The sequence below is a fragment of the Mauremys reevesii genome, linkage group 2 (genome assembly GCF_016161935.1).
Source record: "Mauremys reevesii isolate NIE-2019 linkage group 2, ASM1616193v1, whole genome shotgun sequence".
NCBI lineage: Eukaryota > Metazoa > Chordata > Testudines > Geoemydidae > Mauremys > Mauremys reevesii.
The window spans coordinates 127113066-127135220 of NC_052624.1; the positions used below are offsets into that span (position 1 = coordinate 127113066).

Below are 22155 nucleotides of genomic sequence, written 5' to 3' on the forward strand. Positions count from 1 at the left end.
TGAGGGGCCGGGGCGCGAGCGCGTTGGGAGCGGGGTGACCGTTAGCGGCCGGCCGCGCGGGCTGGGCTCGCGGCGAGGCTCGTAGCTGCTTGGCGGGCGCGGGGCCCGGCTGCCGCGAGAAACCCGGGCCCGGGTAAAGAACGAAACCCCGGTTCGTGCTGAGGAGACGAGGCGAGACCGTCCCAGCAGGTGAAAGGGCCGCAGCCTCCGTGTCCCTTCCCTGAGACTGGCCAGCGGGGGCGCCGGTCAGCGGCGGGGCGGGGGTGATACGGGGCATCTGCTCTCTGGGGAATCGGTTTCAAAGCGGCGTGAGGTGGGTTTTAAATCTCAGTTTCGGTCCGTTTCACACACGTGGCTCCTGGAAGGCTGAGTCGAGCAGAGACCGGCCCTCTAGCCCCGGACGCAATCTCGCTTCTTCCGACTATCCCCGGGTCCCACGTGGGAAATAGTCCGGTCAGCCATCTTCTTCCGGGATGGCGTAAGAACACGAGGCTCTTACCTTGAGCGCGAAGCGCTTCTCAAGGGCGGCTCTTAGGTCTTTACAATTCCCCCCCGCCCCCCGCGTTATTCAGTAGATTTTATCCTCCAGGACAAGGAGCCCTATTCAGACCAGGTGGTGAGCTTCCTGATCATGACATCCCGCTTTCATTAACGCTTTTACAGTTAGGCACCTGCCTCTCATTGGCTTGGCAAAGGGGGGTCCAAAGAGGTCTGCCAATGTGGCAAGGGAGCCCTTTCCATTGGAATGGTTGACTGAGGCTCAACAATACCTTCACTCTTATTTTTTATATTGAATCAACATGTATACAAGCTTCTTCCTTCTACTCTTCCTCCCAATATGAAAAGTCATGAAGCCCCCCCCCCTTTTTAAAAAAAACCAAAAAATAGTTTTCTGTTCTCTGGGAAAATATAATAATTGTGCTTTAAACTCTGTCACCTTGATTTTTTTTTGTTTGAGCCTGTCCCCTGCTGCTGTTGACTTCTGTAGGTTGTGTCCACACTATATGCCTGCGCAGTGTATTTTGAACATGTGAACTGTGCACATTTACTTCCCCAAAGCATCTCAGTGCGTTTCTTATGTGTCATTTGCAATACAACTTGTCTTTGGTTGGCAATGTGATGTTCTGTTCAGGATACCCACAACTGTAAGTCGCACCCCTCTACCTCAGCAAGTGAGGACTTTGTTTATTCCTGAGGGAATTCTGTGCCAAAAAAAATTAAAAAATCTTGCCCAAAAAAATAAAAATTATGCACATAATATTAATCATAGAATCATAGAATTCAAGATCAGAAGGGACCATTATGATCATCTATTCTAAAATTCTGCAAATGTTATTTGTTAATAAATAAAGGTGGCTCCAGCATGTCAGTGGGGAGCATAGGCCACTGGCTCCATTGATGTGTGAGATTACCCTGAAGCCCCCACCTCCCCCAATACAGGGACTCAGCAGTGAGGTGGCCCCCAACCCTGACACAGTACAAGGGACAAACCTGCCTCAGAAACACCCCAGGGCCCTGCCCTTCTGCACCCAGGCATAACAGGTGTAGGTGGGCAGACTCAGCCCAGCAGGATCCAAGTGCGGAAGGGCTTAGTGTGGGGCATCCATCTGTGGGTGAGAGGTTTCTATGTGGGGCAATCTGGGTGTGGGTGGCTCAGTGGGTAATCTGGATGCACAAGGGCTCATTGTGGGGTCCCGGCTGCAGGGGCAATGAGATGCTGTAGGGGATCCAGGTGAAGGTGGTTGAGGCTCAGCGGGGGTTCTGGGTGTGGGGAGATGGGGCTTGGTGGTGGGGGGTGTTGGGGAAGTGGGGCTTGATGGGGTGGGGGTCCAGGTGCAGCTGGTTGGGGCTCAGTGGGGTAGGGGTTGTCAGGCTGAGGGTTCGATGGGCCTGCTTAATGGGGAGCCCCAGCTGCTGCAGAGGGGATGCTGCATGCTGGGCTCCTGCTCCCCTTTGGGATTCCCGTATCCCTTTTCTTCCCCCTCTCATGTGCCTTTTCCAGCCCCGTTCCTCACTCCAGGGGTGCTGGAACAAGGGGTGTGTGTGTGTGTGTGTGCGCTGAGAGCCATTGAACCAAACTGTAAACCCTGTATATAATGGAAACCACTTCAAGCCAGGGGGTATGGCAGCACCCCCACACCCTAGTTCCAGCACCTATGCCTCACTCCCACATTCCCCTCCCCTGCCTTATTCCACTCCTTTCCTTCCCCACTGCCTCTTCCCCCTCATCCTCCCTTCCCCCCCCGCCCCACTGCGGGCACTCACTGTTGCACAGAAAACAGGAAGGTTCCCAGCATTCAGAAGGGAGCATGACTGGCACTAGGACCCAGGAGGGTGTTCAGTTGCAGAATTTACACACAACAGATACATACATCACACAATCATATTCATGACCAGCCTTTCATTGGTTTACATATGATACCTTACAAGATACCTTTTGGATACATATTACAACAACAGTGTGGCGTTGGAGGTAGTGAATGTCAGGCCAGATATCAGTTTCAGTAGAGTGGGCCGTGTGCCAGTGGGCATTGAGGAGCTCTTTGGGTCACAGCCAGCCAGGAGGGCAAACAAATCTCTGTCTTGCTGTTTTCACTGTTTAGAACACTTTGTTGTTTTGGGGCATGTAAGTGTCAACAGATGTGAATGTGGTGAGGTTAAAAGGCATTGCTGTCATATTTTGACACTTTAGTACTATTCAATTTTATTATCTTTCATTTGGAACCTATAGCGTAAATGAACTGACCTACTGCCTTTTGAGTATATACAGGAAAGGAAGAAGAGTACAGAAAATCATGTCAGTTCAGGTACATATCCTGCACTGTACAAGATATTCACCAGTGTGTGAGTCACTGTGAATCATGTAGGCTTCAGTTAGCTTCTTTGTGTGCCAGGGTCTTGGAATATTTCTGACCAACAGTCTTCTACTAATTCAGGATAGGTAAAATAAGCTCCTTTTGTAGTTTTTAAATTAAAAAATTTTTTTTGGCAGTATTCAGAGATAAATAACTGAAGTAAGCCTGTTGTCAAGATAGCATGTAGTTTTACTAGACTAACACAGGTATCTTGACCTGTTCAGAGGAGACCCTTGGGAGGTGCACAAAGGGCCAAGTGCCCCTCCAGCAGCCTGCCCAGATGGGGAGATGAAGGGGTGGGGCCAGGAGGGAAGGGGCGGGGCCAGAGCCTCTTCCAGCCAGGCTGCCTGGGTTGCTGCCTGGTGCAGTTCAGTTGCTGACTGGGAGAGCGCCTGGCTGTGGCAGGCTGCCCCCCGCCCATGCTCAGCTTCTGGGGGCAGTGGCTGAGCAAGCTGGAGCTCCCTCACCCCTCGAGCATGCTCAGAGTTGGCTCCTGTCCCCAGAAGTCGAGCCTCGGCAGGAAGCAGGCTGCTGCTGCCACCGCTTCCTGCCCAGCCTCAGGTTCCGGGGACAAGAACTGACTCTAAGAGTGCGGGGTGGGGGAGCGGGGTGAGGGGCTCCAACTTGCTCAGCCTCTGTCCTGGAAGCCAAGCCCAGCCACAGCCAGGCACTCTCCCAGGCAGTTGCTGTGCTGCACCAGGCAGCATCTAGGAGTGGCTCTGGGGCCTGGCTGCTAGGGAGAGCAGTCAGAGGGAGCCAGCGCAGTTTGGGAAAGTTGTGGGGAGGCACCAGTCATCTATCAGTTTTGCTCTTGTGCTGCTTGGGAAAGTTGTGAGCAGCAGCAGCAGCGTAAACACTGGAGCTCTTCACGGAGAAGGAAGAGGATGGTGGCCCAAAAATCATTGGTTGGAGGAGGGGTAGAATAGAGCTGTGCTCCCACAGTAGTCAGACTTTGATGTGGAGGGAGAAAGCTCTTGTTCCATTCTCACAGCCAGAGGTGGTGAAGCTTCATACTGTAGAACTTCAGAGTTACCTACACCTCAGGAATGGAGGTTGCTCATAACTCTGAAATGTTTGTAACTCTGAATAAAATGTTACGGTTCTTCTTTCAAAAGTTTACAACTGAATATTAATACTGTTTTAAACTTTACTACTCAGAATAAAAATGTTGTTTTAACCATCTTAATTTAAATGAAACAAGCACAAACAGTTTCCTTACTATGTCAAATATTTGTTTAAACTTTCCCTTTACTATTTTAGTAGTTTACATTTAACACAGTATTGTACTGTTTTGTTTTTTTTTGCCTCTGCTGCTGTCTGATTGTGTAATTCTGGTTCCAAATTATGTGTGTGGTTGACCGGTCAGTTCGTAACTTTGGTGTTCTGTACTTAGCCACTTACTAGCTATATGCAGAGAAGAAAGATGGATCCTATGCGCACGGCCAGGGAAAGCATTCTGGTAGAAATCCTGGTATGTGTGGAGGTGGGATTCTTACCAAGACATCACCCATGGACTTCACTGGCCCTCCCTCCCTTAAACTTTTGCATCTGTTTAGTCCTATTGCCAGTAACTGGTTCAAGCCCCGTCTGTTGCCATCAGTTGAAAAACAAATCAGGTTGACACAAATGTCTGCAAGTTGAGGACTATGTACAGCTGGTATTTGGTTTATATGGATTTTTATTTCAGAGGCTTTTTTTCTGGATTGAATTTGATATTTTAAACTATTCACTTCTCACCAGATAGGTCGAATGCAGTGGTTCTCAACTATTTATCATGTGGACTGCATATGCGGCCTAAAATGTGTTACTTGGACCACAGGTTGAGAACCACAGCACCCCTCCCAACTGCCCCCCCCACGTGCCTATTCCCAGTGCCCCAGCCCCCACCCAGAGACCCATCCATAGAGTGGGGCCAGGAGAGGACCCCGCTGCAGCGCTGGGTGGCAGGGCAGCACAGCCCCGGCAGCCTGGACTCTGGCACGCAGGGCAGGGCGGCCCCAGACCCCAGTGTGCAGGCAGGGGAGCCTGGCAACCCACACCCTGCCACGCGGGCAGGGCAGTCTGGCAACCCGGATCCCGCCACATGGGCCCTGCGGCCTTTAGCACGCAGCTGTGTGCTAATTGGGTCACATACGACCCGCGGGTTGAGAACCACTGGTCTAGTGAGATCATTTGAGATCAGAGGAGTCTCTGATGAGTGAAAGTCTTGCCCCACAGATGGTTTCTGTATTTATGGAGAGAAATGCTGATGATCCATGTTTACATTGTTGTATTCTGAGGTCCTAGAATACAAATATGCTTTCCACCTTGCTAAAGCTTAAATATTGATGTGTTTTCCATTCAGAATGATTCAAAAAGCCTTTCAGACAGTTACCCTTTAGTTCCAGTAGATGAGCTAATGTAGAAGAATATCAATATTTCAGCATAAATGTGGTTGCATTGTGGCATCAGGCAAAGGAGTTGGCTGTCTCTCTCTTTGAGGATGTGAAAAGTAAAAGTTTAGACGGTACAGACACTTAGCCTCTTGAAATGCAATTTCACCTCATTCAGAGGAAGGGGAAGCCAATCAGGATTAAAATACAGGATTTGGATTTGCAGTCTGAATCCATATAAAATATTCATGTGGTGATATCACAATCAAATATCATGAGAGTTTTTAAAAATTCCAATCTTTAACATACATGATATACCCTATGTAATTCCTGTTGAAAAGGAAAAAAGGTAAATTTGTACCTTTGTTTTGTGTGTAAAACTTATTTCTCACAGGTTGCAAATTCAGACAGATTTGTTTGAAGAGGTCTTCATAATTATTAATATTAAATTTTATGTAAAAATGTAGTATTTTAATACACCAAAATGCAATGAAAGGTTTATTTCTTCTCAGTAGTTACTTTTTCCATCATTTATAGGAATTGAGGCATGGTACCAGCACTGTACCACTAACAGTTATCTCTTGGTTCACCCACTCTAAGGCCTGGTCTACACTACACATTTATACCGAATTTAGCAGCGTTAAACCGAATTAACCCTGCACCCGTCCACGCAACGAAGCCTTTTATTTCGATATAAAGGGCTCTTAATACTGATATCTGTACTCCTCCCCGACGAGGGGAGTAGCGCTGAAATCGGTATTGCCATGTCGGATTAGGGTTAGTGTGGCCGCAATTCGACAGTATTGGCCTCCTTGCACTATCCCACAGTGCATCATTGTGACTGCTCTGGACAGCAATCTGAATCGGATGCACTGGCCAGGTAGACAGGAAAAGCCCCTCGAACTTTTGAATTTCATTTCCTGTTTGCCCAGCGTGGAGCGCTGATAAGCATGGACTGTATGGGAGATACTGGATCTGATCACTTTATGGGGAGACAAATGTGTTCTATCAGAGCTCCGTTCCAGAAGACGAAATGCCAAAGCATTTGAAAAAATCTCCAGGCTATGATAGACAGAGGCCACAGCAGGGACTCAACACAGTGCTGCGTGACAAGCGTAACAGAAAGCCAAAGAATCAAATGGACGCTCATGGAGGGAGGGAGGGGGGACTGAGGACTCCAGCTATCCCACAGTCCCCGCAGTCTCCGAAAAGCATTTTCATTCTTGGCTGAGCTCCCAAAAGGGTCAAAAACATTGTCCCGGGTGGTTCAGGGTATATGTTGTCAATTTACCCCCCTCCCCTCCGTGAAAGAAAAGGGAAAAAAATAGTTTCTCGCCTTATTTCAATGTCACCGTATGTCTACTGCATGCTGCTGGTAGATGCAGTGCTGCGGCACTGAACAGCAGCATCCCCTCCCCTTCCTTTCCTGATGGCAGACAGTACAAAAGGCTTAAAAACAGTCCTCATCATCCCGTGAGTGCTCCTGGCTGGCCTCGGTGAGGTCGGCCAGGGGCGCCTGGGCAAAAATGGGAATGACTCCCGGTCATTCCCTTCTTTAAGCTTTGTCTCCTGGAGAGGCAGACGGTGCAATAGGCTTGGTAACCGTCATCACCAATTTCCAAAGCAGCAGACGGTGCAATAGGGCTGGTAACTGTCTCTGCTACCTTGCAGAGGCAAATGAATGCTTCTGTGTAGCACTGCAGTACCGCGTCTGTCAGCAGCATCCAGTACACATACGGTGACAGTGACAAAAGGCTAAACGGGCTTCATGGTTGCCGTGCTATGGCGTCTGCCAGGACAATCCAGGGAAAAGGGGCGCTAAATGATTGTCTGATGTTGCTTTCACAGAGGAAGGATTGAGTGACGACATTTACCCAGAATCACCCGTGACAGTTTTTGCCCCATCATGGATTGGGATCTCAACCCAGAATTCCAAAGGGCGGGGGAGACTGCGGGAACTATGGGATAGCTACCCACAGTGCAACGCTCCGGAAATCGACGCTAGCCTCGGTACATGGACGCACACCGCCGAATTAATGTGCTTAGTGTGGCACTCGACTTTATACAATCTGTTTTAAAAAACCGGTTTCTGTAAAATCAGAATAATCCCGTAGTGTAGACATACTCTAATTTATAGGATTACTTAAAGCAGTAAAGGTTTACTGTCACACATTACCTGCAATAAAACTGTGGAGAGCAATATCCTGTCTTATCGGTAGAGCACCAGACATGCAGTGCTTTTCTTTTGTACTGGACTGTGCTTGGTGTAGATCCTGTTTCCCAGGGGGAAGAGAGGAAAATGCAGTTGTCATTTTGTTACAGGCTTCAATATACCAAAGCATGTGAATCATAAATTGAGAGTCTGTTGTAATTGATCATGTGGGTGTGCAGGGGGAAGATGCAATAATGATGAGAAATCAGATCTGAGCATATGAAAAAACTCAGACGACATTTACTTTAATACGTGTTCAGTTAGCACAGTAACTATAGTCACAAGAGTTTTTACAGGAGTTTCATAGCAGCAACAAAATGGTGACACAGAAGATTAATGTACAAAGGATTAATTTACAGTATATATAGAAGGTACAAGCCAGTTGTAATTTTTACTTGCCAGTTCCAGTAATCTTCCTTCTCCTGTCTAAAGGTGTTTTAGAATTTTGATATGCACATAAAAGAAAATCTTAAAAGAGAATAGTTTGTGTAAAGTAACTCTTATTTTTTTTTTTTAATTAAAGGAGAAAACATAAATATATGCTGTGGCTTGTAACTCCCCTCTCCTCCCCCCCCCCGCCCAAAACCGCAACGTATATTTGGGGAGGGAATTACATTTCATATTAGGGAATGCTTTGATCGCTTTAATATATATTCTCATTCTAAGGAAAAACATACTGATATTTTTACTGTTATTAGAAATACTTAGTTTTTGAATCATGGTGTAAAGAATAATAATAAAGTACAGAGCCAAATGCTGAAGTCATTATTCCTGGAAGACACCTGTTGACTTCAGTAGATTTTTGACCTGTGTTTAAGGGCTTTAGGATTTGGCCTACAGTGGCTAGAGCAGAATTTACTTGTGTTGAGAGAGCTTTTTTTTTTTAAAACAAGTAACAAATTGCACTTGGTTGTATGTTTACGCTGTTGGCGTCACCAAGTGTACACCCATTTCTCTTACGCAAACTCCAAAAATACGTCAAAATATACACCAATTTTCTGTGGGAAATAAGGGATCATGTAACAAATAGCAGCATTCCTTTTTGTGAGAATCATTGCTCTGTTGCTTTGTTTCAAAGTAAAGTAAATGAAAACCCACATGAATATGGTGTGTTGCTGTCACCGACTGGTCCTTCAAGCCTCAGTCCTGCAAGGACCTTTGTGTAGGCATAGGGTTCAATCTGCATGGGACTCCCTCTAGTCTAGGCCCCTTGGTCTGCATATTTAATGTAAAAACCAGGTGTCTGTTTTTCTATAAATGGTGAGGCTTCAATTTCTTTGTATGAAGTAAACCTGCCTTTCCTTTTCCTTTCTGCAATATAGTTTAAAATGTGCTGTGAAATAAAGAGGCGGTTTTTGCTGCTTTATGCAACACAGAAGGGACAGGCAAAAGCCATAGCTGAGGAGATATGCGAGCAGGCAGATGCACATGGATTTGAAGCTGATATTCACTGTATAAGTGAGTCTGACAAGGTGAGATACTCTATGCTGGTTTGGAAAATAGACTTTTAAGAAATGTATTTTCCTATTTTCAAAGCCAAGAATTCATTTATTGAAAAGAAAATAACTTTTTTGACAGACACAAGTTTTTGGGAACCTAAAAGGGCAGGGGGTTGGGGTGGGGAACTGTACAGTCACAGGTTTGAATATGTCTTGTCTGGAGTGCTGTGCAATGACTGCTGCACTTCAGGATGGCTATACTGCATGGTGATGGGGGTTGAGTGCAGAGGGTAAGGGTCGTAGTTCTCAGGGCTGGTTGGTGAACATACAGGTGTTGGAGGCAGCTGGTGGTCGTGGTAAGAACCTGGATGCTGGGGAAGGGGTTTCGAGCTGACATGGGGACACAAGGGAAAGAGCTTTGGGACAAGGGCGGTGGGGGGGGGGGTAGTGCTCCGCCTGCATGGCTACGAGCGCCTGTATAGAGTCTGCTTGGCGCTCCAGGATGCTTATCAGCTGCTTTGTGCTTTTCTTCCTGTCCGCTGCATTTCTCTGGCGGATCCTGCTTTCCCTTTCCCTCCAGTCCTGCACTTTTTGATTCTCTGTGACAGAGTGCTGCACAACTGCTTGCAGCATGTCTTCTTTGCTTTTTCGCGGCTTCTTCCGGAGGTTTTGTAGTCTCTCAGCCGTTGATAACATGGGCAGCCGAGATCTCAAGGTTGCATCAGTAAAGGCAAAAATGCAACACTTAACAGAGGCAGCATTGTTTATACCAGACAGTTATTCCCCCGCAGTTAAAGAGGGTAACAGTCTTCACAATAGCATAATTTTCCCATCCCAAGGAGAGTGCACATAATGCATGGGAGCCCCGAAATGGTGAGTAAGGGGGACTGATTATTTCAGGGCTGTACTGTCCTCGGGCTTTCTGTGCGTTGGGGAAAGCAAACAGCTGCAGGGGGCACCTACACTGAACACTATCCCAACATTTTCCACAGGAGTTTATCCTGGAAGATATCTCGCTGCTGTGGGTCACCTGGGAAGCACGGGAGGGTCTTCTACTGCAATGCGGATTCCGCCCTGGCCCCTATGCAGCTTGCCTGTGTCTTGCAATGGTCCCCCCACCCCTCCCGGCACAGTGGCACGGACGCGTTAGCCTGACTAGGACAAGGACCACAGTGGCTCTCCCAAGAAACCTGCGCAAGCGCATTGCCCACGCTCTGGCTGAAACTTTTGAAGAGATTACCGAGGCCGATTACCGCGACGTGATAGACCACATCAATGCGCTGTTCCGCATCTAGGCATGCATGCATGCAGCCCTAACCCTCCCTCCTCTCCCGAACAATTTCAATCCTGAAAATAAAAGCTGCTTACCAGGAACCCGCTCCTCTGTTTGTCCTCCACCAAGTACCGGCTGCTGCGACTGGCTACCTTCCTCCTGGCTTGAGAAGAGCTCCTGGCTGCATGCCTCCTGGGACTCCGGGGTGTCTCCCCCCACCCCAGTACCCTCACTCTCGCTTTCCTCCTCCTCCTTCCCCCCCCACTCTGAAGTGTCCATCGTGGTCCTTAGAGTGGAGGTGGGGTCACCCCCAAGTATCGCGTCCAGCTCTTTGTAAAAATGGCAGGTCGTGGGGGCAGCACCGGAGCGGCGGTTTCCCTTGCAGGCTTTGCAGTAGGCACTCTGCAGCTCCTTCACTTTAACCCTGCACTGCAGCGCGTCCCGGTCCTGGCCCCTTTCCAGCATGGCCTTTGATATCTGCCCATAGGTATCATCATTCCTATGGCTGGAGCGCAGCTGGGACTGCACAGCTTCCTCCCCCCAATACCTCCGAATACCTCTGGAGGCCAATAACAGCGCTTTTGGTGGCCACACTGGCGGCGCTATAGTCGTTATTCCCCAGGTTGAGGTGGAGTACAACCAGCGCTGTAGCCAGGGAGATACAGCGCTGTATGTGCCTTGCAAGTGTGGATGGTGAGTGAGTTGCAGCGCTGTAAAGCCACCACCAGCACTGCAACTCTCCAGTGTAGCCAAGCTCTCAGAATGATTTAAATTCTTTGGGGGTTTTGTTTGTTTGTCTGTTACACCTATCTAGTAAAGAGTTCTATACCAAAGTGTTTTTAAGAACTCAGGAATCCCACACTCTCTGTTAAAGGTTGTGAGAGGACCAAATCCACACATCTGGGTCCTCCAACAAGAACAGAAAAGATAAAACTTGACATTCCTGATATTCCTGGGGAAATAAATAAGCAGAAAACAAAACCTGTTCTGGAAATCAGGGATGGGTGATATTTTCATGTAATCAAAGGAGCAACAGAGAACACATGTCATCTCATGGGATGTTCTCATGTCATCTTTATGGGAAGTACTACTTGTTTGGCAGCAGAGCTTCTACTTGTAAAAGAACACTTACTGTGTAATGTTACTTACAGTAGCACATCTTGTATATTTTATACACATTAACAATTCTTAATGGAAAGAACATAAAGCAAGCCCAAAAGGGGAGGGAGCCTCCAGTCTACTTCAGAGCAGTTGTCTCTTCCTTCCACACACTCTACAGATTCATGTGGGGGTATCTCCAGGCCTGTTTGGCTGGAGGTGGCCTGCTACCGGAACAAGTCTGTTTTGTCAGACATGGCAAGTTGGCACCGAGCTGTGATTTACTGATGAGATGAAATGTTGTGCATATGTGAGAATTTTTTGATTAAAGTTTATTATTTGTTTTGGTAAGAGAAGAAGACAATTTGTATAGCTTTGCAGATCTCTCCAGGGAGCAGCTGTATCTGAATGGAGAGGTCTTCTGTTTGGCTAGGACAAATCAGGGAAAAATATACCAGGGCTAGGCCTAGGTTTTGTAGGGCTTGTGTGAAGTCCAACATGGAAGGCCCGAGGGGCAAAATTCCCTTGTGTCAGATCAGGGACTAACAGCTGGCTTAGTTAGACTAATTTTGCCAATAGGGAAAGGGGAATAACAATTTTCTGATGTCTCCTATAAGCACTTCCATGCTGCTGTGCATGCACACACTCACCCATTAAGGCAAGGACGGAGCATGCCCCATGCCACCTCTTCTCTTTTTTACCTCCTGACTTTGCACTTAGAGGGTAGCACAGAAGCCAGCATCCGAGAGTGCAGGGAGAGAAGGTCTTGACCTAGCATTGGGCACTGAGGAGTGACCTCAGCTGGAGGGTGGCATATGGCCTAGCAACAACAGTTAAGCTACCAAGGCATCTCTGATGCTTTTATGGTATATCTGCACTGGAAAAAACAAAAAAAAAAACCCTCCTCCTCTCAGTGACAAGGTCTACACGCTCAGGCTTGCGGGGATCACACTACGGCAATAAAATAAAATAGCTGTGTAGCCATTCCAGCTCAGGCTCTGAAGCCTTTGGTAGGAGGGTAGGGTTCGGAGTTCAGAGCCTGAGCCAAAACCTCTCCATGGCTATTTGTAGTGCTGTAGTGTGAGCCTGAGTCTGTAGACCCAGGCTCTGAGACTTGCTGCTGCAGTGCTTTTTTGCAGTGTAGACATACCCTTAGTGACTCCAATGGGCCTGCTACAGGGATAGTTCCGAAAGCACTAAAGGGAATGGATTTATGCCATAATGTATGTGCATGGGACTTCAGCAATGTATCGAAAGGTCTTGATTCTTCTGTATAGTATCCCAGCCCTCTTACCCAGAGCACGTCCCAAGGGTTTGTGGTTCTGCAGAGCTGTATGTGACTTAGTGCCAGCCTTGCCAGCCTTGCCTGTGGATTGATGGAAGACTCTTTTTAAGCATCATTTTGATTCTGATATGTACAAAGGAAAAGATGTTTTGTCCTCATTGTGGGTTTATTCCTGCACAGCTATATTATAAACATTATAGCTGGCTTCATCTGAGGGGTTGAGTTCAGGGTGTAAAACAGCATCTGAACAGAAATACATTTCAGTTTTTAGTTTTACAATTTATATTGGAAACAGCTAAAACAAGTTATTTGAAAAGTTGCGGGGGAAAAAAAAAGTCCTGATAGATCTTGTTTGCTTGCCTTCATTCATAATTTAGAAATTTTTAGAATTATATAATGGGACTGGGTCTGTGCGAGTGGTGTTTTTGTGTGCCTTGAGAAAGAGGTGGAAGACCTAGAAATTTACATTATTATGGGTATGAAAAAAGTCCCACAAAATCTTAAGTTCTAAATTAAGATGTAAGACTGCCCTTATGATAAGACCTCCTATTGTCTGTACTATAAATGCTTAAATTAGGAACTAGTAGCCTGAGCTAGATACTGTACATCTGTGTTGTAACCATTATTTATAACTTGTCATAACCTTAATATTTAGATTTAAACATTTTGTTTAAATAAAAGCACTTGGAACATGTTTAAATTAAAATTGTCTTTTTCATGTGAACTGCTAGCTGTTCATGTGATTCCAAACTTACCCTACAGGGATACTTCAGAGGATGTAGATGTCTGATTAATCAAACTGACAGTTGATATGCTTTTGCCACTAAGCTCACAGGGCAGCTGCAACCACTTTTTTCTTGCTATGTACAACTTGACTCATCAAACAAGCTGAATTGTTTTCACCTGAGAATTTCAAATGCATGTAAATAAATACCAGAGTTGATTTAAGTAGTTCTTGTGAAAGCAACATATAACACTTTAACAATCAATCAGTTAAAAGGGAAATATGCAAAAGATGCATTTTCCAAATGATAGGTGGCAGATACTGTAAAGGGCCACATTTTCAAAACACCTCATCTTTGGATATGCAAGTAATGATGTGCTCAGAATTTTGCCCTTAATTGATTGGCCATACAAATGGTGTGAGATTAAAGACTTGTTGAAAATTTGACCCTAAATGTGCAGATTCCATTATTTTACAGGATTAGTATGGATACCCGTGTATTGCTTTCACACTTTACCCCTCTATCCTGTTTCACAAGATTTTTGTAATGTTACTGAGTGCAATTTTTTTTTTACCATATTGCAAGACAGTGCTGTTTACATCTTGTACAAAAAGAAATGAACTCTGATCTGTTGTTCAACACCACTGGCATTCTTTAGGTTAATTATACATACATCATAGAGTTAAGATGACCAGGCAGTTCAGACTTCTGACATGAGTTCATGCAATCTGATAGTCTTTTTCTCTTTTCTTCTTCTATACAAACTGTTTCACATGTTAGAATAGGTTAATAAACAAGAGGTTACAAGCATAAAAAGTAATACAAAGTGAGAGAATGTGTTATTCCCCAAATAAACTTAGCATTATTTAGAAGGCTTACTATGGTCTCATGCAGATACGGAAGAAGAGAGCATAAAAATGTGGGGTAGGGAGGAAAGTGAGAGACCATCCAATTGTAAAAAAACAACACTGCCAGGATCAACTCTTTGACTTGACTATAAATGTGTATTGGGTTATTCTTTTTAATTTGCCTTTTTTCCCCACTCTTTTTATAGTATACTCTGGAAACAGAAAAGGACCCTCTTGTTATTGTTATTTCCACTACTGGTACTGGAGACCCTCCAGACACAGCTTGCAAGTTTGTTAAGGAAATTAAAAACAAGACCCTGCCACTTGATCATTTTGCACATCTACGTTATGGATTGTTAGGTAATACAATATTTCCTGTGTCCCCTTTTCCTGTACTTCTATATCAGTATCAGAAATTAATTTGTTACTATATTGTCCCCACTGTAGTGTGGTATCATTTTAAAATAGTAAATAAGCCTATTCATAGTTGTGAAGGTATAAGGGATACCATTTGATTGAGGTCAGAAGCCAGTGGCTGGCTGACTAGCACTGCTGGCTGTGCCTGGTAAAAGATCTGCAGCTTAATTGGCTGATTCTCATAAAAGGAAGAGCAAGAAATGGAGAAAAGGAGCTGCAATACCTAACAGAGACTGGAGCTACTGCTGGAAGGAGCAGTTCCCTGAAACAGAAATGACCAGAAGGGAGACTGAGAAGTTTTGATCTTATTTGTTGAGGAGACTTGAACTAAAAGAAAAAGAACCGTAACAACTGACCCTGCTGGAAACTAACTTCCCTAGAGATGGTGAGACAGTTCCTGGCAGAATTCCCCATGGGTGGGTGGGGGTTCAAGAAGAGTAAGCCAGGGTCCATCCAAAAGAGAATGCTATGAGACAGGCCCCAATCTCTTACAATACAACTTATATTATTAGCTGATTTTGTGTGTAATAATTGTGAAGCAGTATAGGAGGAATTTGTCATGAAAGTGATTCAAAATTAAAATGTGATTTATCAATTTAATATCCATTGGGCATCCTGGGGGTGAGAAGTAATTTGAGACTACAAACTGAGATAGGAAGTGTGGGTTTGGAAAATATTTATATTACCAAATTTATAATACATTGACTGTGTCAGTTTGGAGATGTGAAAGTGTAAAAAAGTCAGTGTTTGTTTGTTTTTTTTATGAAAATTCTTAATACTTGTGCCATGACCTATTTCAACAATAGTGAGAAACATCAGATGGCTTTTGTTAATTAAGCTACAGTTAAAATTGTTAATACTTGTCAGTAAGTTAATGGGGAAAAATCAAAGAATATTGAGGTATAAAACCAAAACCCAGACAGTTCTGGAAATGCAAAAGTTCATCTGAAAAGCTTTAATTCCACTACCAGACTGCTGCTGACTGTTCAATCTGCATTCAACTATCAGGCTAAAAAACTTTGCAATGTGTATTCTGAAGTTTATTTTTAGTTATGAGAGTTTTCTGAAGAGTATAAGAAGTATGCAGCCATAGTCATATTAATTCTGGAGAAGATACTGTATTTATTACTCATTGCAGATGGACAATTGAGAATGTGAAACAGAGCACTGATTTTTGTAACTAATTTCATGTTTGCTAGCTATGTGTGTAATGACATCTTTAAAACTAACAGTATACCTACTGAGAGGGGACATAAGTTTTCAAGTACATAAAAGGTTGTTACAAGGAGGAGTGAGAAAATTTTTTCTCCTTAACCTTTGAGGATAGGACAAGAAGCAATGGGGCTTAAATTGCAGCAAGAGCAGTTTGGTTTGGACATTAGGAAAAACTTCCTCTCAGGGCAGTTAAGCACTGAAACAAATTGCCTAGGGAGGTTTTGGAATCTCCATCACTGGAGAGTCCTAAGAGCAGGTTAGACAAACACCTGTCAAGATAGTACTTAGTCCTGCCATGAGTGTAAGGGACTACTTTAGATGACTTCTCAAGCTCCCTTCCAGTCCTAGGATTCTTTGTGAATAGTGGGGAGAGATACTATAGAATCATAGAATATCAGGGTTGGAAGGGACCTCAGGAGGTCATCTAGTCCAACCCCCGGCTCAGAGCAGGACTAATCCTCAGACAGATTTCACTGGTCTACAATTTTTGAGAAGTCATCCGCTTCAGAGATAAAATGTGCTATTTATTATGTATTTTGATGTGCTGAATTCAAATATGGCAATTAAAACAACTGATTGGCTACTGTTTCTAAGTTATTTAAGTTTTTACATTTTATGTCTATGTATATTGTGTAGATAGTAGAGTTTTAATCATAAATTGTAAACCTAGGTCTTTTCATGTGTTTATGGTTGCTTTACATGATAATATTTCACCTGTCGTGTTTATGTAACACTTTAAAAATCAGCAAAAGGGTTATATAACTAAAATTTATTATGAAACAAAAGGCAAAAAACTATTATGTACATAGTTTAGTCCTATTCAGTGTCTACTCGGCGCTTCTTGGCTTGTATCTTGTATTCATTAAATGGAGCATCTCTTGTCACTGTCCAGCAATAGTCTGCAAGCATTGATTGGCTCCATTTGCCCTGATAGCGTTTCTCCATTGTTGCAATGTCCTGGTGAAATCGCTCGCCGTGCTCGTTGCTCACTGCTCCGCAGTTCGGTAGAAAAAAATCTAGATGAGAGTGCAAAAAATGTATCTTTAGTGACATGTTGCAACCAAGGCTTTTGTATGCCTTGAGGAGGTTTTCCACCAACAACCTGTAGTTGTCTGCCTTGTTGTTTCCGAGAAAATTTATTGCCACTAACTGGAAGGCTTTCCATGCCGTCTTTTCCTTGCCACGCAGTGCATGGTCAAATGCATCATCTCGAAGAAGTTCACGAATCTGAGGACCAACAAAGACACCTTCCTTTATCTTAGCTTCACTTAACCTTGTAAATTTTCCACAGATGTACTTGAAAGCTGCTTGTGTTTTGTCAATAGCCTTGACAAAGTTCTTCATCAGACCCAGCTTGATGTGTAAGGGTGGTAACAAAATCTTCCTTGATTCAACAAGTGGTGGATGCTGAACATTTTTCCTCCCAGGCTCCAATGACTGTCGGAGTGGCCAATCTTTCTTGATGTAGTGGGAATCTCTTGCATGACTATCCCATTCGCAGAGAAAACAGCAGTACTTTGTGTATCCAGTCTGCAGACCAAGCAAGAGAGCAACAACCTTCAAATCGCCACAAAGCTGCCACTGATGTTGGTCATAGTTTATGCACCTCCAAAGTTGTTTCATGTTGTTATAGGTTTCCTTCATATGGACTGCATGACCAACTGGAATTGATGGCAAAACATTGCCATTATGCAGTAAAACAGCTTTAAGACTCGTCTTCGATGAATCAATGAACAGTCTCCACTCATCTGGATCGTGAACGATGTTGAGGGCTGCTCATCGATGTTGTTGCAGGCTACAAGATCCCCTTCCATGAAGAAGAATGGGACAAGATCCTTTTGATGGTCATGGAACATGGAAACCCTAACATCACCTGCCAGGAGATTCCACTGCTGTAGTCTGGAGCCCAACAGCTCTGCCTTACTCTTGGGTAGTTCCAAATCCCTGACAAGGTAATTCAGTTCACCTTGTGTTATGAGGTGTGGTTCAGAGGAGGAGGATGGAAGAAAATGTGGGTCCTGTGACATTGATGGTTCAGGACCAGAAGTTTCATCCTCTTCCTCTTCCTCGTCTGACTCAAGTGAGAATGATTCTGGTGCATCAGGAACCGGCAGTCCTTCTCCGTGGGGTACTGGGCATATAGCTGATGGAATGTTTGGATAATGCACAGTCCACTTTTTCGTCTTTGACACACCTTTCCCAACTGGAGGCACCATGCAGAAGTAACAATTGCTGGTATGATCTGTTGGCTCTCTCCAAATCATTGGCACTGCAAAAGGCATAGATTTCCTTTTCCTGTTCAAGCACTGGCAAAGATTTGTTGCACAAGTGTTGCAGCATATGTGTGGGGCCCACCTCTTGTCCTGATCTCCAATTTTGCAGCCAAAATAAAGGTGATAGGCTTTCTTAACCATAGTGGTTATACTGCACTTTTGTGATGCAAAAGTCATTTCACCACAAACATAGCAGAAGTTATCTGCACTGTTCACACAAGTACGAGGCATCTCTGCTCACTTTGGCTAAACAGAAATGTGTGTCTTTGCAAAATGAAACACTGACAAATAAGAGAGCATGACACTGTATGATTTCTAGAGATGATATAGGGCAATTTGTTCAGCAGAGTGATGTAAGCTTCGTTATGATTGCATCCATGACTTCTAGGAATAACATGATGCAATTCATATCATGGAGGACGCAATACCAGCTTCAGATTGCATTATTCATTGTTTTGCCTAAAAAGCAAGTACTGTCCAAACCCAGTCATAGATTTATTCATAGATCCAGTTAAAGATGTATTTTAGTCATTTCTGGTTTAAAGTGAGATCCCTTCCCTTTATAACTCACTTATCCTCAGCTATTCCCAAGTCAAGGGTCGTATATAATGACCCAATAGCATAACTTGAAAACTAGAGCCAATCAACAATTTTAAGCATCATTTTCGTTCTCAGTGACCCAGAATTAGTAAAGTTGGCCTACATTTATTTCAGAAGCATTTTGGCTGTAGAGCAGTGTTTTTGACCAGATCTGTAAATGGCCCCTTCAAGGATTTAACTCACAACTCTGGGTTTTGCAGGCCAATGCTCAAACCACTGAGGTATCCCTCCCCCATAAAAATTCTCTTTTCCCCAGATGGGACTTGAACCCACAATCCCTGGTTTAGGCGGCCAATGCCTTATCAATTAGTCCACTGGGGCGACCATGAAAAAAACCCTTTGTTATGGTAAGTGCATCTTTTACTGTGGCCTCTCTAGCCATTGAGAAGGCAGTGAGAACTCCTAATCACAGTGTAGTTAAGAGCAGGTAGTCGCTCTGACCCTGTGCTGGATCAGTATCTTTATTAAGGGTTTGGCTACACTTGCAGCTGTACAGCGCTGGGAGTTTGTCATAGGTCTCACCCCCACTTGGAGCTGTTGGGTTCCAATGTGGGGACCTGCATGAATTCTTCTTCTAAACTAAAATTCTAGTTTAAAGCTACTACGCTGCCACCACTCAATCAGGAAATGTGGATTGAGACACAGTCCTTCCCCAAAATCCTAGGGGATCCCAAGAGCCCCAAATCCATGGAGTTCTTATACCCAGGAGAAATAAACCATTCCCCCCTGCTTCCTCCCCCCTCCCTTTTCCTAGGAGAGACACCGGAATTTAACTACAGAGGGATACCTCCCCCTCCTCTTTCCCAAGGAAAGACTAACTAAGTCCTTAATAGAAAAGAATTTATTAAAGAATAAAAAGAAAGTAACCTGTCTCTGTAATCCAAGATAGAACAATACAGGGTCTAAACTTATCAATCTCTGGAGAGAATTCCCCCTCCCCCTTTCTCAGTAAAAGCAATATCAGCGAACAGGAATAAAGAATTTCCTTTAGCAAACACACAATTGCAAATATAGAAAGCAACTCAAAAAACTAATCCGCCTCTCTAATTAATACTCACTATTAAATAGTAGAAACTACTCCAGGAGAACTTGGAGACATGACTGACCTCTCTTAGATCCAAAGAGAGCTCTAACAAAGAACACAGACAAAGGCTTCCCTCCACAGAGATTTGAAAAAATCTTGTCTCTGATTGGTCCTCTGGTCAGGTGGTCATCAGGTACTGCATGTTAACCCTTTACAGGTAAAAGAGACCTTAACCCTGATCTGTTTATTTATGACAGAGTTAAAGCTGTCTTCATACAGCTGTGTAGGGAAAGCGCTGCAGTGTGGCCACACTGACAGCTACCAGCACTGCAGTGTGGCCACATTTGCAGCATTTGCAGCGGTGTTGGGAGTGGTGCATTATGGGCAGCTATCCCACAGAGCACCTCTTCCCATTCTGGCGCCGTAGGTTGTGGGAAGGGTTCATTCTGGTTCCTGTCCCAATGCCCCATGATGCATCGCTTCACATCCCAGCAATCCCCGTGTTTCCGTCCACATTTGGCGCCATCTTTGCACGGTTTCAGTTCAGCGCGATTCTGTGTTCCGTTTCGGTCTGTGGGAAATGGAGCCCGAACTGCTGAGGAGTATGCTGACGAATCTCACCAGCACGTCACGTTTGGTAGTTGAGCTATTGCTTAAGATCCAAAGTGACAGCGAGGAGTCCGACGATGAAAGCGAGTCACGTAATGCGTACAACACGAAATTGCTTGTGACATTCACAGACACGCTCAGCACCGTGGAATGCCGCTTTTGGGCTCGAGAAACAAGCACTGACAGGTGGGATCACATCGTCATGCAAGTCTGGGATGACGAGCAGTGGCTGCAGAATTTTCGGAGGAGAAAAGCCACTTTCATGGGACTGTGTGTGGAGCTCGCCCCCTCCCTGCAGCACAAGGACACGAGATTGAGAGCTGCCCTGCTGGTGGAGAAACGGGTGGCTATTGCAATCGGGAAGCTGGCAACTCCAGACAGCTACCGATCGGTCGGGAACCAGTTTGGAGTGGGAAAGTCGACCGTTGGAATCGTGTTGATACAAGTTTGCAGGGCCATTAATCACATCCTACTAAGAAGAACCGTGATTCTGGGGAACGTGCAGGACATTGTGGATGGCTTTGCCCAAATGGATTTCCCTAACTGTGGAGGGGCGATAGATGGGACACACATTCCTATTCTGGCACCACCCCACGTAGCATCCGAGTACGTTAATCGGAAGGGGTATTTCTCTATGGTTCTCCAGGCGCGTGTGGATCACCGTGGGCGTTTCATTGACATTAACGCAGGCTGTCCCGGAAAGGTGCATGACGCACGCATCTTTTGGAACATTGGCCTCTTCAGGAAGCTGCAGGCCGGGACTTTTTTCCCTGACCGGAAGATCACAGTAGGGGACATCGAAATGCCCATTGTGATCCTTGGAGACCCCGCTTACCCGTTAATGCCGTGGCTCATGAAACCGTACACAGGGAGCCTTGACAGTAGCAAGGAACGGTTCAACTACAGGCTGAGCCGGTGCCGAATGACTGTGGAGTGTACTTTTGGCCGTTTAAAGGGGCGCTGGCGATCTCTGTATGGGAAGCTGGACTTGGGGGAAAGCAGCATCCCCGCGGTTATATCCGCATGCTGTACCCTCCATAATATTTGTGAAGGGAAGGGTGAAAGATTCAGTCAGGCATGGACCTCCGAGTTTCAATGCCTGGAGGCTGAATTTGCACAGCCAGAGAGCAGGGCTACTAGAGAGGCCCAGCACAGGGCTGCAAGGATTAGGGATGCCTTGAGGGAGGAATTTGAGGCTGAAAACCAACAGTAATGTTTGGTGCCTTGCACAGGAGTGAAGTGCAGTGGTTACAATGTTAGTAGGAATCTGTGTTTGCTAAGCTGATTTGCAGTGCCTGTTTCTTTCCTGGGCTAAGGTATCTTTAACTTTCTGCAATAATAAAGACTCTTTTCAAAGCCAAAAATTCATTTATTGAAGACACACAACTTTTTTGGAATCTGAAAGGGCAAGGGGGTGGAGTGGGGAACTGTACAGTCACAGGTTTGAATGTGTCTTGTCTGGAGTGCTGTGCAATGACTGCTGCACTTCAGAATGGCTGTACTGCATGGTGATGGGGGTTGAGTGCAGAGGGTAAGGGTCATAGTTCTCAGGGCTGGTTGGTGAACATACAGCTGTTGGAGGCAGCTGGTGGTGGTAAGAACCTGCAGGCTCGGGAAGGGAGTGTGGAGCTAACATGGGGGCACAAGGGAAAGAGGTTTGGGACAAGGGCGGCGGGGGGGCCGGTGGCCGTAGTGCTCCTCCTGCATGGCTACAAGCGCCTGGAAAGAGTCTGATTGGCGCTCCAGGATGCTTAATTTTCCCATCCCAAAGAGAGCGCACATAACGCACGGGAGCCCCGAAATGGTGAGTAAGGGGGACTGATTGGTTCAGGGCTGTACTGGGGTTTCTGTGTGTTGGGGAAAGCAAACAGCTGCAGGGGGCACCTACACTGAACACTATCCCAACAGTT

At 45.3% G+C, this 22155-nt stretch overlaps 1 protein-coding gene across 8 annotated transcripts in view; it reads left to right on the forward strand.

Moving 5' to 3' along the window:
- The window catches only part of MTRR (5-methyltetrahydrofolate-homocysteine methyltransferase reductase), a 132144-nt gene that overhangs the window by 184 nt on the left and 109805 nt on the right, over nt 1-22155 (forward strand). For 3 of the 8 annotated variants that reach the window (XM_039523233.1, XM_039523236.1, XM_039523240.1), the window contains exons 1-3: nt 6-189; nt 8762-8911; nt 14314-14467. The exons of 1 other annotated variant lie outside the window; for it this stretch is intronic. In XM_039523233.1, the coding sequence (XP_039379167.1) occupies nt 8768-8911; nt 14314-14467 (298 nt within the window). In that variant the 5' untranslated portion in view covers nt 6-189; nt 8762-8767. Of the gene's footprint in view, nt 1-5; nt 314-8761; nt 8912-14313; nt 14468-22155 lie in introns of those variants that run through there. 4 more of the 8 variants (XM_039523235.1, XM_039523234.1, XM_039523238.1 and 1 more) reach the window with 4 other exon arrangements.